General features: G+C 48.9%; 2 protein-coding genes across 19 annotated transcripts in view; both read right to left on the minus strand.

Moving 5' to 3' along the window:
- The window catches only part of PTPRA (protein tyrosine phosphatase receptor type A), a 168,549-nt gene extending 162,109 nt beyond the window's left edge, over nucleotides 1–6,440 (minus strand). For 16 of the 17 annotated variants that reach the window (XM_060397643.1, XM_027976873.2, XM_027976872.2 and 13 more), the window contains exon 1: nucleotides 6,150–6,196. The gene's annotated coding sequence lies outside the window, so the exon portion shown is untranslated. Of the gene's footprint in view, nucleotides 1–6,149 lie in introns of all 17 variants that reach the window. The other variant, XM_042229816.1, reaches the window with a different exon arrangement.
- Nucleotides 6,441–13,489: 7,049 nt separating this feature from the next.
- Nucleotides 13,490–17,097, minus strand: part of VPS16 (VPS16 core subunit of CORVET and HOPS complexes) — a 34,192-nt gene continuing 30,584 nt past the window's right edge. The window contains exons 13-24 of one of the 2 annotated variants that reach the window (XM_004014379.4): nucleotides 16,910–17,037; nucleotides 16,744–16,779; nucleotides 16,442–16,550; nucleotides 16,146–16,280; nucleotides 15,942–16,050; nucleotides 15,754–15,851; nucleotides 15,567–15,674; nucleotides 15,178–15,255; nucleotides 14,912–15,081; nucleotides 14,734–14,830; nucleotides 13,888–13,991; nucleotides 13,490–13,774 (exon numbers count right to left, since the gene is read on the minus strand). In XM_004014379.4, coding sequence (XP_004014428.3) covers nucleotides 13,630–13,774; nucleotides 13,888–13,991; nucleotides 14,734–14,830; nucleotides 14,912–15,081; nucleotides 15,178–15,255; nucleotides 15,567–15,674; nucleotides 15,754–15,851; nucleotides 15,942–16,050; nucleotides 16,146–16,280; nucleotides 16,442–16,550; nucleotides 16,744–16,779; nucleotides 16,910–17,037 — 1,317 coding nt within the window. In that variant the 3' untranslated portion in view covers nucleotides 13,490–13,629. Of the gene's footprint in view, nucleotides 13,775–13,887; nucleotides 13,992–14,733; nucleotides 14,842–14,911; nucleotides 15,082–15,177; nucleotides 15,256–15,566; nucleotides 15,675–15,753; nucleotides 15,852–15,941; nucleotides 16,051–16,145; nucleotides 16,281–16,441; nucleotides 16,551–16,743; nucleotides 16,780–16,909; nucleotides 17,038–17,097 lie in introns of those variants that run through there. The other variant, XR_006055632.1, reaches the window with a different exon arrangement.

The raw sequence follows: 17,097 nt of genomic DNA on the forward strand, positions 1-17,097 counted from the left end.
AAATCAGATCAGTTTACTCCTCTTTGAAATCTCTTAAAGGCTTAGCTCTGCCTTAAGGATCAAGTCCAAAATACTTGTATGGCATACAGGGCCTTGAACTCTGGTCCTTGCCTCTCTCTAGCCCAGTGGTTCTCAACTCCGGCTGCATATTAGAATCACCCAGGGAATTAAAAAAATATATATGTATATATACTCTCAGTCCCTTAATCAGAACTATTATGTAATAAAAATGCCTGGGGTGGGCTATTAAACATCCCTGACTGTTTAAGTTCCCCAGGTAAACTCAAAGTGCAGCCAGGATAGAGAATTACCCCCTACTACTCACCATGGTCATTCAGCTTTTGATACTAACCAAGCTCTCAATTAGGCCTAGCTACTCAAGCATGGTCCACCCCAAAACAGCATCTTCCTCACCAGGGAGCCTCTTAGTAATGCAGAATTCCAAGTCCCACCCTGTTGTTTAGCTGCTAAGAATTTCCAACTTTGCAAGGCCATCAACTATAGCTGCCTGGCTCCTCTGTCCATGGGATTTCCCAAACAAGGATAGTGGAGAGGGTTGCCATTTCCTTTTCCAGAGGATCTTCCCCACCCAGGGATCGAACCCACGTCTCCTGCACTGGCAGGCAGATTCTTTATCACTGAGCCACTAGAGAAGCCCAAGTCCCACTTCAGACCTGCTGAATCAAGACTTGGTATTTGAACAAGACCCCTAAGATGGTTCACGTGAACTCTCAAGTTAGGTACCTAAGGTATCAACACCCTTCCTAGCTCAGGGATTTTGTGTTGTTTAATCTGCAAGTGTTGTTTACCTGTTGAACTTCTCTGGCACTCCCAAGACATCCTATTCTTCCCCTCTGATCGTATCTGTAATTACCATAAGGTAATTAATGTCTGCCTACTAAATTAGTCCATAAGGACAGACATCACATCCATGTTGTTGTTGTTGTTGAGTCACTCAGTTGTATCCAATTCTGTAACCCCATGGACTGCAGCACACCAGGCTTCCCTGTCCTTCACTATCTCCTGGAGTTTCCTCAAACTCATGTCCACTCAGTCTATAATGCCACCCATTCATCTCATCCTCTGTCACCCCCTACTCTTCCTGCCCTCAATCTTTCCCAGCATCAGGATCTTCTCCAGTGAGTCAGCTCTTCGCATCAGGTGGCCAAAGGATTGCCACCTCAGCTTCAGCATCAGTCCTTCCAATGAATATTCAGGACTGATTTCCTTTAGGATCGACTGGTTGGATCTCCCTGCTGTCCAAGGGACTCTCAGGAATCTTCTCTAACACCACAATTCAAAAGCATCAATTCTTCAGTGCTCAGCCTTCTTTATGGTCCAACTCTCACAACCATATGACTACTGGAAAAACCACAGCTTTGACTATACAGACCTTTGTCAGTAAAGTGATGTCTCTGCTCTTTAATATACTGTCTAGGTGTGTCATAGCTTCCTTAATGAGCTACTAAAGCTCATTTAGTAGCTCATTTAGTTTTCTAAAGTTTTCCTGAAGACACGTACATTTAACCTAATTCAAAGTACTATTACATTTTTTAAAAATTAACAAAATTGATTTTTAGGTTATATTTAATAGTACTGGTTATATTGTCAGGATATAGAGCCAAATAAATTGTTAATGGTGTTGTAAACTAGTTCAACCTTTCTACACACCAATCCGGCAATGAAATCATATCCTGATACAGTGATCCCATTTTAGGGAAAGAATCCAAGAAAATAATCCAAAAGAAGTGTTTCAGGGGTGCTCAAAAGTACCATTTATAATAGTAAAAAGGAGAGAAAAAAGGAAAATAAAAAACGATTGTACAAACTACAGTTATCAATGCATAGACTGTTATTTTGTGATTTAAAATAATAAATGAAATGAGTAAAAATAAAATGTTTGATGTTATTCAAAAACACAAAAATCAGGGCTTCCCTTGTGGTCCAGTGGTTAAGAATCCATTGCAACTACTGAGCTCTCGTGTCCTACAGCCATGCTCTGCAACAAGAAGTAAAAAACAAACAAACAAACAAAAAAACCACTACGAGAAGCTTGCACACTGTAACTAGAGAGCAGCCCCCACTCTCTGCAACTAGAGAAGGACCACACTCAGCAATGAAGACCTAGAATAGTCAAAAATAAAAATCAATAAATTACAAAAAAATACAAAAATCATATTCTGCATGTACTTTACCTACCAAGTACAGATAAAAGGTAATAACTATTAAAAAAAAAAAATCAAAGGAAATGGCAACCCATTCCAGTATTCCTGCCTAGAGAATCCTGTGGATGGAGGAGTCTGGTGGGCTGCTGTCCATAGGGTTGCACAGAGTTGGACACGACTGAAGCGATTTAGCATGCATGCACAGCATGTCTATACAATGACACAAATAGACGTGAATTTAAAGTACATACAATTTCATATTTAATGGATTTTCTTTTCTATAGAGAATATATTAAAATAAATTTTAATGTTGTTATTTATGGGTTTGTTGCTCAATTATATTGTTAGTGTTACAGTATTGCTACTTTTGTTGTACTCAGTCACTAAAAAAATTTCTTCAGATTTGACATTTGTTAAGAAGTAAAAAGACAAGGCTCTACATTTGGCCAAATTCTTGCTTAAAACTTAAGTTTCACTGGACCTCATTTTTTCCACATGAAGGTGGGGAAAAACAATGCAACAATGTTTACAAATCAACTCAGAACTTCCAATGAAATATGCTGGGCGAATACAAATAACAGGGCTGCTTAAAAAAACCACCACCACCCACCATCTTGCACAAGTACTCTATCCTTCTAAGACTCAATGTCTCCCTCTGCAAATTGAAAGAAACGGAATAAAATCAAACAGGGGGAGAAGGTCAGGTGAAGGAAAGCATGTGGAGAAGCATCCCAGGTTATCCTGATATACACCCTGATAAAGATTCATTTGAGTTCTATTCACATCTTGAGAGAATAAATAAGCACAATGGGCTTCCCTGGTGGCTCAGAGGTTAAGAATCTACCTGCAAGGGAGGAAATGCAGGTTTGATCGGAAGATCCCCCGGAGGAGGGACATAGCAACCCACTCCAGTATTTTTGCCTGGAGAATCCCATGGACAGAGGAGTCTGGCGGGCTAGTCCACAGGGTCGCAGAGTCAGGCATGACTGAAGCAACTTAGCACGCACTCTAAACTTCAACCATCTCTGGGGAGGTCAGGTAGAAATAAGATATTTCTCTACTACATACTTTCAAACGGCTGTAATTTTTCTCCTAAGTATTATCTTTTTCTCAAAACTCTGCAGTATTCTCTTTGGACCTCACTCTGGGTTTAAGAGGCCATGATTCTGCCTCTGTGCGTCCTGGCCATTGCCTCTTAAATTGGAAGGGCATGAGCACCCGGCCCCACATTGCCCCCGAGTGACTTTTCCAAAGCCTGGTCTGCCCAAGTCCCTGACCGCCTCTAAAATCCTCCTTTAAAGTCTCTACTGCCCAAATTCTGGGGCTTCCCAGGTGGCTCAGTGGTAAAGAACCTGCCTACCAATGCAGGAGATGCAGCAGATATGGGTTCAATCCCTGGGTCAGGAAGAGCCCTTGAAGTACGAAATGATATCCCACTCCAATATTCTTGCCTGGAAAATTCCATAAACCGAGAAGCCTCGTGGGCTACAGTCCATGAGGTTGCAAAGACTTGGACACGGCTGAGCATGCACACCCAAACTTAAACACAGCACTCACAGCCCTTCAAGCTGACCTAATCTCATCTCCCACCCTTGTCTCTACCCAGTCCAAATACATTTAACCTCTCGTTGTTCCCCAAGGGCAATGGATTCCTTCCACCTCCAAGCCTGCCTGTGCTGTTCCCTCTTTCCGGTATCCTGTCCACCATACATAAACTCCTATCCATCCTTCATGACCCAAGGCCTCCTCCCAGTCAAGTTTTCTCAGGCCACCCAGAGAAGGAATGCTGTCTATACAGCTAGGTAGATACTCTGGAACTAGACTGCCAAGATTCAGATCCTGATTATTCTCATCAGCATACTGTATGGGCTCAGTTTCCACCCTTGTCTAGTAGGAATTAGCCACTATTCAAGGGTAGAAAGGAGTAAGTAAGATAATTCATGGAAAGCATTTATTACCTAGCCTAACACAAGGCAAATAAAAGGTATTATCACACCCTCACAATATCTGTGACAAGTATTTGTATCCACCTGTCCTGCTTTAAGCTGTGAGCTCCTCAAAGGTAAAAATGTGACTTCCTCACTTTTATTCTGTATCCTAAGCACTTTGTCTGGCAAATAGAATGCCATGAATGTAGCACAGTCAGAGAAGTGGCTTTTCTGGTTCTAGATTTCACTTAGATGGTAAATCAGCATCTAAAAAGTACCCAGTGAACAGCCTCCTAGATTGCACTCTGCCTCAGAGTATATGTTAGCCAGGGCACTTCAGATAGGCAGAGGTGAAAAAGAGAACATAGGGCTTTTGGCCTTTCAAAGACAGTGGAGCACACTGAAGGTCAGTGGGATATGAGACCTGTCAGTTCCTACCTGCTAATTATTTATGGGGCTGGATAGGACAGACATGGGTAGATGGGGAATCAAGGTACTAAAAGCCCTGGCTTCAACATTCTATCTGCCTGGCTGCATGCCTAGCAGGAAACACTCAAGAAAGATTCTCTCAGGAAGTGGGTACCTGGAAGTAAACATCAGGGGAAGAGATGGGACAGGACCTATAAGACAATTGGGAGGAAGAAGCTTTCAACATGGGAGCTGAACAAGACACAGCTCCTACCCTCATCAAGCCTCTCAACTGAAAACAGCTTTAAAGAAAGAGGTGGAGCTCAGCAGGTAAAGGTGAGGAAGAAAGAGCAAGCAAAAGTATCCAAATGTGAAAAAAGGCAGGCAAGCAATTCTGAATGACCAGAGAAGGGGATGAAGGGAAGGAGGATTGAAGGATTAATCTAAAAATAAGAGTAAATTGAAGCAAGGCTGTCAAGGGTCTTGTATGACTTGTTAAGGCATTTTGGGCTTCATTCATCCTATGGCAAAAGAAAAGCAAGGGAGTTTTAAGTAAACAAGTGATAGCATCAGATCTGTGTTTTGTAAAGGAATGGCCAAGCAAGGGGCTTCCCTAGTGGCTCAGACAGTAAAAAATCTGCCTGCAAAGCAAGAGACCTGGGTTCCCTCCCTGGGTTGGGAAGATCCCCTGGAGAAGGGAATGGCTCCCACTTCAATATTACTGCCTGGAGAATTCCACGGACAAAGGAGTCTGGCAGGCTAGAGTCCATGGGGTCACAAACAGGAGGACACAATGTTCATCCATCTTTCACCACCAGTCCTCTCCTTGCCTACCACCTTCTCCTTCTGGAGCTGCCTAACAGCAAGCAGGTGGCAAGAGATCTTTCTGGAGATGCGACTGGTTCTAGAGCAGGGATCCCTGAGCAAGGGCTTCTAAAGGCATTCACCCTCCTAGAGAGGTTTTGAATATTCTTCTTTTCCTGTCTTACAAACATCATTCACTGACCTCAAAAAAAAAAAAAAAGAAAGAAAGAAAGCTCAACACTGGGCTCAGCACTGCCATTATTATTTTTTATCTTCAGGAAATACAATTAGGAACTAATTTCTCAAGAAACGATATTCTTTGTGTTATTCACGAAAGTAAAAAGGAGGGGGCATGCATTCCCAGTTGGCTCATTTTGAATTCTCGGCAGCTCTGAGCCCGTCTTCCTTCTTTAGCAGCCTGAACTGCAGGGAGTGGACAGAAAAGAGAGGGGCTGGGGAAAGAAAAGTTGGTCACTGCAAGAGCAAATTTTCTCATGCCAGGAGTTCTCCTCTTTCTTCCCATTAAATGGACCTGAGCAAATTCTGATCTCACTGTCCAAATTTCTTCTTTCAGAATGAACTATGGCAGCGACCCGGCCCCAGGAGGATGCACGCGAAGTTCCAGGGCTGTGGAGAGGGGTCGGCCCCTGGGCGGGCGCGTTTCCGGGGACTCTCCCCCTCCCCCGCCCCAGCCCCACGGACAGCGCAAGGATGTGGAATCCCTGGAGAAGCCGGATGGATCCTGCCCGGAAAAGAGGGATTTGGGCACCCCTCCCACCCGCGCCCGGGAACCGCCGCCCCATCTCCGGAACCCGTCGGGGTGGCGGCGGCCGTGAACACTCACCGAGTCCAGCGTTGGGCGGGACCGCTGGGGTCGAGGACTGCGGCTCCGCCTCGGTGCCGCGACGGCGTCTCGGCCCGCCACACGCCCTCAGGGCCACCGCCCGGCCCGCGGCTTGGAACCCCGCGGCGGCGGTGGCGGCCTCGCCTCCATGGCGAGGAGAAGCGGCTGAGGAGCAACTGGACAGGCGGCGGTGATGGCGGCGACGGTCCGGGGTCCGAGCTGGGTCGCGCGCGCGCGTCTCTGTCAGCGCCGCACTCGCCTCAGCCTCGCTCCCGATCCGGCCTGGGTTGTAAGGAGCTTCCTCATTGGCGGTTCAGAGACGAGCGCTGGTTGGCCCAGATCGAAAGGGCGTTCCCCTGGCCCTCGTGGGCCCCGCCCTTACGCGCCTCCGAATGCTCGCTAGCCTGCCGGCCTGGGGCGCAGGCCCGGGTCTCTGTGTCTCACGGTCTCACGGACCGCCAGGGAGGCGGTCCCCCCACCGCGGTCCAATCCTGGGGGAAACAGGACCCTGGGAGCACCGGCCGCCTGTGCACCAACACCTTCCGTTTCTCTACAGTCACACCTAGACGTAGGTCTTCTTCCCAGTTTACAGATGCGAAAACTGAGACCAAACACAAGTTACACCAATGTTTAGTGATCGGGGAGACCTGGAGCTCAAAACTCTTTCCACTCTCTCCAAACGGGCTCCCCAGAACTCCTCCTCCCTCCGCTTTTTAATTGCTGCAATGTATTTAAAAGACAGAGGCTCTCGGTGGTGAAGGTGGTGAACGTGCATAGCCCCTGGAAGACGCCTAGCACCGTGGCTGTCATCTTAACAAGTTAGCCCACGCCATCCCCACCCGAGCCCAAGGGAAATCTCCGCGGCTTTCCAGATGCGCGTATCCGGGCCTGACTCGCGTCGAGCTGGGTAGAAACACTACACACGGTGCTCTGCGGAGGGTGTTTGCGACAGGTCTGGCCTGGAAGGAGAGGCTCAAAGCTTCGAGCGGGCCTGGAGACGCGTCTCCCCCTGGGGTCGGGGACTGGGACCAGGTGGGAGGCGCGGACCTACTCCCCAGCGCTTCCCGCCGCGCGTAAGCACCTCAAAGCCATCCGTGGATATGCCCGGCAAGTGGCTTCCCAGGCTGCAGGACTTAAGGAATCGCTGAAGGCCGATTACACAGTCGTGGTGGGTGGCGAGTGAGACATCCCAGATTGTAGTCCTCAGGCAGGGCCCCTCGGACGCAGCCGGACCCTCTCAGGAGTGACCATAAGTCCGTAGGCGGGAGACATTGCTCAGCAGTGTGCAAGCACAGCTTGCTGGGAGATCCTTCATTCCTGACCCGCAGCCTGAGCTGCCAGGGGTGAGCGGCGGCCAGCCTCCCTCTCCCATCCGTGGCTGGGCAGAGTCCCACGATCAGCGCTTCCGAGGGAACGGGTCTGTTCCTGGTAGTAATCCTTTTTCTTGGAGGGGATATTTCAGCACAGGAGAAGGAGCCCACATGAGCTCCCATTTCCACAGGGCTGGTGCTTCTAGCACCTCCAGTCCGTACCACCGCCAGTAGTTGGGGCGTCAGTTTGGGACTGTATGCACCCCGCTGCCCGTATTTGTAGAATTAGTGTGTGCTGACCAGAGCCATGACCTGGGAATACGGGGTGCAGCGGGCCTCCTTCGAGGCATCCCCTCTGCCACTGGAAAGTCCCTCCTTGAGAGGGAAGTGTATCTCCCACTACCTCTCAGCGGGACTGACCCAGAGGTGTGAAATGACTGAATCCTAAACGCCTCTGAGGGACAGATCCTACAGCCGAAAGACCCACACACCAAGTCTCCTGTTAGAGCCTAAGGGCAGCCAAAGAGGGCAGGACTTTCTATACGCCAACCTTTCAGTTGGGCTTCCCTAGTGGCTCAGAGGGTAAAGTGTCTGTCTACAATGCAGGAGACCCGGGTTCGATCCCTGGGTTGGGAAGATCACCTGCAGAAGGAAATGGCAGCCCACTCCAGTATTCTTGCCTGGAAAATCCCATGGACGGAGGAGCCTGGTAGGTTACCGTCCATGGGGTCACAAAGAGTCGGACACGACTGAAGCGACTTCACTTACTTTCAACCGTTCAGTTACCCAGGAAGTAGAAAAACTCACTCTATCCACACACAAGGCAAAAGCCTGAACTCGGGAAAAATAATGATTGAGTGCTGGAGACACCTGGACAGTCTCATAAAAGAGTTTGACTTGCTACTTATATTTCCTAATCTATATGGAAATAAATAGCTATTATAATAAAAAAACATTCATCCTTGGGATCATCTAAAAGATTCCCCACCCAAGCTGACCATACTTGGGAAAATGCTGTGGTTGAGCCCTGAAGTTCAAGCCCTGCCACTGGCTGCTTGACCTGAGTCCCACTCTGCTACTCTTCCTGGAACCTCCCAAGGCTGCATGAAGAATTACAGGCATGTACAGCTTGGCAAGTGGCCCATTCTTAGGAAATGCAGTTCCTTCTCTCCAGGAGACAGCTGCAGTGGGGTCAGAGCATGTGTGGGGTGTGTGCAGAGGTGACAGGACCTCACACCAAGGAGACTTGCATATTCCATCCTGGAGACCCTGAGAAGGAAATTTCAGTTTGGTGACCACACATACCCTATTTTCAATGAAAGAGGACAGAGTCCTATACTCAGCTGCCCAGCTGTGGAGACCTGTCCATATTTCCCATCCTACGTGATGCTCAGGGTATTCACAGCTCCCCCCATCACCACAAGGCAAAGGGCTGTCTTCAAAGAGAAGAGAGGAACTGAGAGAGGGCAGGGAGTCAGACTTCTGCTCCAGATGCTGCTTTAGTCCCAGCCCACAGGAGCACACACCTAGTGGTAGGCGCTTGTCAGTCACCACACAGGTGCCCCAGAAGTCACAGGTTTCATGAGAAGAGGACTGGACTAGAGGAGAGCTGGAGGATGGGAGTAAAGGATTCCTGTTTCTTTAGGCAAGTCACTTCTCTCATGGCTTCCTTTCCCCATCTAGTCAATGGAACAATTAATCTCTCTCAACAAATACTTTTTGAGTGCTGACGGTGTGCTAGACACAGCAGGGGAAAGGTGTCTCCTCTTAGGAACTTACAGTCTAGATGGGGAGAGAGACAATAAACAAGTGAACAAGAAAATTTCCTGAATGGAGTAATGAAAATAAAGCAAGACAGTATGATAGAAAGTTGAAGTGAATGAGAGCCTAGGGACTTACCAGGCCATTCACTGTTCTGTTCCTAAGGGTCACTTGCTGGAGTACAGTACCTAAAGAAACTGCAGCCCCCTCACCCTGAGAAGGTGGCTTACAGGAGCCTTTGCCCCAATTTCCACTTCAGGACTGCCATTGATATCCTAAAGCAGTAGAAATGTTTCCAGATTCACTACCCTCAGGCCCTAAATCCTGGTCCAAGGCTCAATTCTAGTTCCATCCATTGGCCAAGATGACTCTTCCTGTGAGGCAGGCCCAGGCCTGTGGTGCAAACTGCTCAGGGTAGAGGAGGCATTTTTACACTAAGCACAGTTAAGAAACCAAGATTTGAAAACTGAGTTCTAGTTATTTTTGTATTGCAGGTGAGGCTTGAACTAGTTTTTTTTTTTTTTTTTAATTAAAAAAATCACTATTTAGAGACTTCCCTGGAACGGAGCATGGGTTTGATCCCTGCTGAAGGAACCAAGATTCCACATGCCAAACAGTGTGGCTGACCACCCCCCCCACACACACAACCATTCATAAGTGTATAGATTTGTCAAAACTCAGCAAATGTACATTTATGAGATGAGAACTATATATTTTTGGTTTGAAAAGAAAAAACTTGCAGAAGTATTTAGAGGGAAGTACTAATGACTGCAACTTTGAAATGTGTCAAAAATAACATGAGTTAATAGAATGGATAGAGGAATAGACAGATATATGAAAATTAAGCACAGTAAAATGTTAATTGTAGAATCTAAGTGGTGGGTACAGGCGTTCACTGTAAATTCTTTCAATTTAGCTGTATGTTTCAAAGTTTTCAGGATAAACTGTTGGCAGGGGAGAATCAGCATTTAACTTTACAGGAAAATATACAAAACTGCTTTTAATTTTCAAACACATCTCCTCATGGACAATTCCAGTGCTTCTTCACATGCACACACACTTTTTATAAAGTTGTAATCAGTTTATACAGTTGTCATTGTTATTCCTTATGTATTTCTAAAACTTCATGTGTACTATGCTCAATGTTTGCACACTGCACATTAATATGCTGCATGTTTAGGGACGTAGGCTTTTTTCTAATGCAGGCTGAGTTTTATTTTTATTTGGCTGCGTTGGGTCTTAGTTGTGGCACACAGGCTCTTCCTTCCTTGTGTCATGCAGGATCTTTCGTGTTATGCCAAGGACCCTAGTTGTGATGCTCTGGCTCCGGAGCATGTGGGCTCAGTAGTTGTGATACATGGGCTTAGTTGCTCCATGGCATGTAGGCTCTTATTTCCCTGACCAGGGATCAAATCCTCATCCCTTGCATTGCAAGGCAGATTCTTGATCACTGGACAGCCAGCAAAGTTCTAACATAGGCTTTTATTGTGTAGCTTCTAAATGCACTGCCCAGGGCCTCCCTTCCAGAAAAAGAGGACTGAGTTGGATGGTTTCAGCCCTTTTTCTAGTTAGAAAAGCTGGAGAAAACATTTGTTAAAGGCACTGAAGGGAATTCCCAGCTGTCCAGTGGTTAGAACTCTGTGCTTCCACCGCAGGGGGCAATAGGTTCAAATCCCACATGCCACGTGGAGTGGATAAAAAAGCAGTGAAGAGGTACCAGGGCAGGGAAGAAGTGTGGTGCCAAGACTGAGGAGGAAACAAAAATCCCAGAATGACCTCAGTATTGGAAATCTCCTGTCCTTTCCCTAGAAGGGTCTGCTGATTCTGAGAGAAGGCTGATATACTGTGCAGATTGTGACTCCGAAAACTGGCCACATTTCCAGTTCTACATACTGTTCCAGAGCCTTGCTACTTCTCTATCTAGAGGCAGAATCTATTTCCCCTTGAAACTGGGTGAAGTAGGCCCACGTAACTGCCTTGACAAACAGAATATGGCAGGTATGATACTATGACTTCTAAAGCCACGTTAGGGAAGGCAGTACAGCTCTACCTGGTTCTTCTTGGATCCTGCCCTTGGGACCTGGCTGCTGGTGTTTGAGGGAGGTGTTCTGACTGACAGAACTAAGGTTCCAGTCAACAACCAGCTTCAATTGCCAGACGTGTGAGTTGCCAAGCCTTCAGATTCCAGTTCCTAGCTGTCAAGTCACCCCCAACCTTTTACTCTTCCAGCTAATGCCCTAGACATTGTGGAACAGACAAACCATCCTGTTTTATCCTGTTCAAATTATCTAAGTGGTGAGCATAACAAATGATTCTTTTATAATTTGATTTATATCCCCAAGAATGCCGACAGAGGAGCCTGGCTGGCTATAGTCCAAAGGGTCGCAAAGAATTGCAATGAGTCGGACATGACTGAAGCGACTTAGTACCCGTGCATGTGGGATTTTCACAAACTTACCATCAGGTAGGGGAGGAAAAAGAAACATCTTACCAAGCTTGAATCTCTCACTGTTTTTAAACACACCCCTAGGGGCGTCAACGGAGAAGGCAGTGGCAATCCACTCCAGTACTCTTGCCTGGAAAATCCCATGGATGGAGGAGCCTGGTAGGCTGCAGTCCATGGGGTCGCTGAGGGTCGGACACGACTGAGCGACTTCACTTTCACTTTTCACTTTCATGCATTGGAGAAGGAAACGGCAACCCACTCCAGCGTTCTTGTCTGGAACCCAGGAACGGAGGGAGCCTGGTGGGCTGCCGTCTCTGGGATCGCACAGAGTCGGACACGACTGAAGTGACGCAGCAGCAGCAGCAGCAGCAGGAGCAGAGGTGTCAAAGAGGGGAAAATTGAAAGTTCCAGGGAGGTCTGCCTTCTCTCAGCTTTGGTTTCCTCCTTCGTCTTCCATCTAGACTAATGAAGGCAACAGGAAGAAAGGTAATGCCCTCAGTGTTGTGTAATGCTGCTGGGGTATGAAGCCAAAGTGCACTGGAGTGCAGAGGCTAGAGGCAGGGAGCCTGGAGGGCCATGAAGGCATTCTCACTGACTGTAGGGAAGGCCTCCACTGAGCCGACTGGAGAGTCAGGGGTCTCCAGTTTGCAGTTCTTCCTTGGCAGAACTGCCAAAGGGAGAATTCCATTCTTTTTCTCTTCAGTCCAGCAACCATTCAGGAATTGCTCACCACTCTTCAGGGGGAAGGGTTTCCAAAGTCTCCTTCTTGATCTCTCCAACCCAATGGCCACATGCTTCTAATCTGTCCTCCAGTCCTCACTGTAGGGCAAACCAGGGGCCTTGCCTTAGGACTCTCTGCTCAGAGGGCCCAGTTTCAGGTCTGGCTGAGTCATCCTTCCTCTGTCACAACAGCCAAGAAGCTCTAAAATCTCCACATGTCCAATATGGTTTCAAATCCCAGTCTTGCCACCTAGTTGCTCCCCAGTGCTCAGTCTTCTTCTTAAGATGGGGCGGTATTACCTATCTCATAGGGCTGTCTTGTAGAATAAATGAAAGCAAGGTAAAGTGCTGAGCTTGTATCCTGTGTGCATGTGTGGGTAATGCTTTCAGTGTAGTGCTTATCATGTGTGCTATCACTCCCCATAATCTTCCCAGGGCTGTGAGTTTGAGAGGACTTTGCCTGGTAACTGTAGAGAGGGGTCTGTGAGTATCACTGAGAAGCTCTCTCTCCAGAACCCCACAATCAAACACATGAAGTTCTGCTAGGTATCTGGATGGTTCTGCCTCCAAGCTGTTTTTGCTTAGACTAGACTGCGTAAAACAAGTGCTCTAAAACAGGGGTCCCCAACTTCCAGGCCATGGACTGGTACCTCCTGTCAGATCAGAAGCAGCATTAGATTAGAAATAAGATATACAGTAAATGTAACTCGTTTGAGGGACTTCCCTGGTGGTCCAATGGTTAAGGATCTGCCTGCCAATGCAGGGAACACAAGTCCAACCCCTGGTCCAGGAAGATCCCACATTCTGCAGAGCAACTAAGCCTATGCGCCGCAACTACTGAAACCCTTGCTCTAGAGCCCATGCTCCACAAAGAGAGAGGCCACCTCAATGAGAAGCCCGAGTACTGCAAAGAAGAGTAGCCCCCACTCACCGCAACTAGAGGAAGCCCACGCACAGCAATAAAGACTGTGAAGCCAAAAAATAAATTTAAGAAAAGGTAGTGCGCTTGAATCATCATGAAAACATCCCCTCACCCCTAGTCTGTAGAAAAATCGTCTTCCACGAAACCAGTTCTTGGTACCAAAAAAGTTGGGGACTGCTGCTATAAAATATTTCAACTTTATTTACAAGCAGAACCCTGGCTCCCACCCCAGCTTTTCAGGCTTTGCTCTGTGGGAAGAGCTAGATGAGCAGGGACACTTCTGACAGGTCCAGAGCTCAGGAAGATGAGCGTGTAGACTCCTCATTTCTTCTGGGCTTGTGCCCGAGCCCGCTGAATCTTGTCGGCTGTGGCCCCATCTGTGGCTCCGGTGCAGTGGGACAATACGAGGCTCATCTCCGCCTCATTCCGGTGCTCAATGGCAACATCTGCAGCCTGAGCCACATCCCTGCAGTTTGAGCAGGAGGGAGATAGTGTTGAGCTGCCCAAGGGCATAAATCGTGCCTCTCCTCAGCCCACTGGCTCTGCCACCCAGCACCCCAGGGCTCTCAGCAGACGTACCCAACAAGGAGCAAGGCCTTGACCTTCTGCTCAGGACCCACGCGGGAAGCATACTTCTTGGCCTCATATTTATTGTGTTGCTTCATGCAGATCTCCACAAAGGGCTTAGGAGAAGAAGGTGGAAAGACATCAGGTAAAGCCCTCCTGTTCTCTCTTATGAGCAAAGCCTGTGTGTGAAGTCACATCAGTTGTGTCTGCTTCTTTGCGACTCTATGGACCATAGCTCTCAAAGCTCCTCTGTTCATGAGCAAAGCCAAGTGGATACATTATCCCAATGTATCTTATATACCCTTCCATCTGTATAATCCCCCCGATTCCTATCCCACACACATACAACAGTTGTGATCTCAAAACTCTTTGGGTGGAAACAACCTACCCCAAGCTCTATTAGAGCTTTGAGATCAATTATTTCTATGCGTCCACCATCCACCGTTACCCCTCACAGCAGGCATTTCCCATCTTCCCAGGGCCTGAGGTTTGGGCTGTTTATGGCTGCCCTTATTTGATCAACCTACCACACCTCTGAACCGCCTGCCACAGAAAACAAACAGCTCAACATCCTCCACTGCTTTGCAAATGTACTCTCCCTATACCCCTTCCTCCCCGCCAAAGGACTTTCCTTCAGACACTAGTGTCCCCTGTGGCCTTCCTTGGGGAAAAGCAACTCAGTCTCCTTTCCTCCATTTGCAGGCAGACTTGGGTCCATCCTCCCCTGTGCCTGACTCAGAAATGTGCCCACCAGTTCTGTAGGATTGCTGAGCAGATAGGTGAACAGACCATTGGAGCCTGGCCGTCTCCCCAACATTGCCTCGCTGGACATGGGCTGGAGGGAGGGCCCCACCTCACCAGGTAGCCAATGGGTGATTTCTTGCTCTTAGAAAACTTCTCTAGCTCCTCCCAGTCTTCTAAATCTGCCAGGGCAGTCAGCTTCAGCCACCAGAGCCTGTGGGAAAGCTGGGCATGGAGGCATTGCAGGAGGGGTAGGGGGTTCCAGGACCCAAATGCAGATCAGGCCCTCATCTACCTCTTGTCAGGGATGCGAAAGTCACGTGCCAGCTGCTCCGCGCGCTTGTTTTGGCCACTGAGAATGAGGGTGGTGACTGTGTCATGTAGAGACAGGTCTAAGAACCGGCCCCCCAGCTCATCTTCTAGGCGTCGCTGAAGCCGTAGGAGCCGCATCTGATCCTCTGTAGCCTGGGAACAGGGATATGGTGGGACAGGGATGAGAGGGACAAGGAAGGAAGACTGAGAAGTGAGGAGAGGAGGTTCTTAGAGAAGAATGGGCCAAACCTTGGCTGCAAACTCATTCTTGGCCTTGTAGAAGGCATCGGCTGCCGTCTGTAGAGCTGCGACTCGTCCCTCAATTCGCTGCAAAGGCCAAAAGGGAACTCATAGCACAGAGAACCTCGGCCGTCACCACTCATGCTGCAGTTTTCTCCCCATCCCTGTGCCTAGGGTCACCAGTGCCAGCTTTTCCTGCTGGGAGCACTACACTGGTGTCCCTAATGGGAATGACTAGCTCCTCTGGGACCAACTTGTGTGCCTCACATCTTCTCAAGCTCTCCCTCCACAATGAGGACAAAATGGGGTGTGTGACACATTCAAGGCCTAGACTCCTGGAGAAGAAGCCAGACCAATGGCCCAGTTTGTGGGCCACACCTGCCCTGTGGCCCTCAGACCTCCTCTGCAGCGTAGCTGGCTCGGATGTGGAAGCTGCCCAGCTCCTGGTGGTTGTCATCCTGGTTGTAAAGGTCCTTCAGCGTCTCCAGCTCCTGATGCTTACAGAACTGGGGACAGCAGGTGGGCAGTCAGCAAAGCCAACTCAGGGGCTCTGCAGGCTCCACCCCACCCTGCCCCTGCACACACCTGTCGGTACAAACTTAAGGCCATAGGCTGGTTCCGAAGCGTCATGAAAAAATCTCCTCGGTTCAGCTCATTCTTCAGGTGCAGCAGCACTGTGAACACTGCGGGACGATAAGGTGGGATGGGGATCCAGCCCAGCCCCTTACTGAGCCCAGGGTTCCCAGCCTCGTCCTCACCCAAACCCTGCTCACCCAGATCAGTATCCCCACTCTCGATGGCCTTGCTTAATGCCAGTTTGCTCCTCTTCATCTTCAGGAGAAGGGGAACTTGCTCCCCAGAGCGTGGCTCATATTCCAGCAGCTGTGGGACGAGGAGGAAGACACAGAGAGAAGGAGCTGGCCTGGGAGCCTCTAACACCCACATCAGAGCATCCAGGGAGGGCTAAGCGCCCACACCTTGATGGCCAGCTCCGTGCGGCCACAGCCATAGGCTCGTGCAGCAATGTCAGAGTAGGAGACACCAGGCGTGTCCCCCAGCTTCTGATTAATGGCCCGAGCAACATCCTCGTCAGACACATCCTTCTGTTGTACCTGGAGAGGGAAGGAAGTGTCACCAATCTGGCTCTCACCCCTTAAACCCAACCCCCACTGCCTTGATCAAGACCTGCTCTTTCAGCTCTACACTTATTTCCTACACCTTACCATGGCCAGTAAACCCTGAATTGCCCTTGGACTCTGTTCTATATCCTCACCTTGTAGCAGGCCCAGTGGGCCAGGATTCTGCTGACGCCCTGCACTTCAGGAAGCCGCAGGTACTCACATATCTGAATGGCCAGGGGGTAAAGCCTCCGCAACACAAGCCTGGCAGACAAGGGAGGTAAAGGGTACAAGGGATAAAGTAAGGTAGAAAGAGGACAGAGTGGCCCCAGTCTGTAACCCCAGCCTCCCTGATCCCAAGGAAACAGATCACAAGCAGTGATCACAAGAGCACAGCAAGGACTGTAATGTCCGCCCACCTACAGCCCTCCGCCCAGCACCCTTGGGCTTGCTGTACCTGTCTAGCAACACCTGGATAGTGAGCTGCTTGTATCTGTATTTCATTTAGTTAAGGATCCAGCTGGGAGGTAAGTCGTATTTGCCAAGGACCTCTAGGTGACATCTCCATCCCCTTGCCCTTCCACCCCTGGAAGTAAACACCCTGTCAGCACACTTGAGGATACTGGCTATAGGTGAGGGGGATTCCGATGTGATAGTCCCGAACGGCATTGAGTACACGAAGGTCCCGACACATGCGCACAAAGCTGTCAGGTGGAAATCTGTCCAGGAAACACTTTCCGAAGGAGGCTGCCTAAAAAGGGCCAGAGAGCAATGAAGGGCTTTCCTCTCTGCCAGCCAAACCCTGCCCTCC

This window comes from Ovis aries, chromosome 13 (genome assembly GCF_016772045.2).
Source record: "Ovis aries strain OAR_USU_Benz2616 breed Rambouillet chromosome 13, ARS-UI_Ramb_v3.0, whole genome shotgun sequence".
NCBI lineage: Eukaryota > Metazoa > Chordata > Mammalia > Artiodactyla > Bovidae > Ovis > Ovis aries.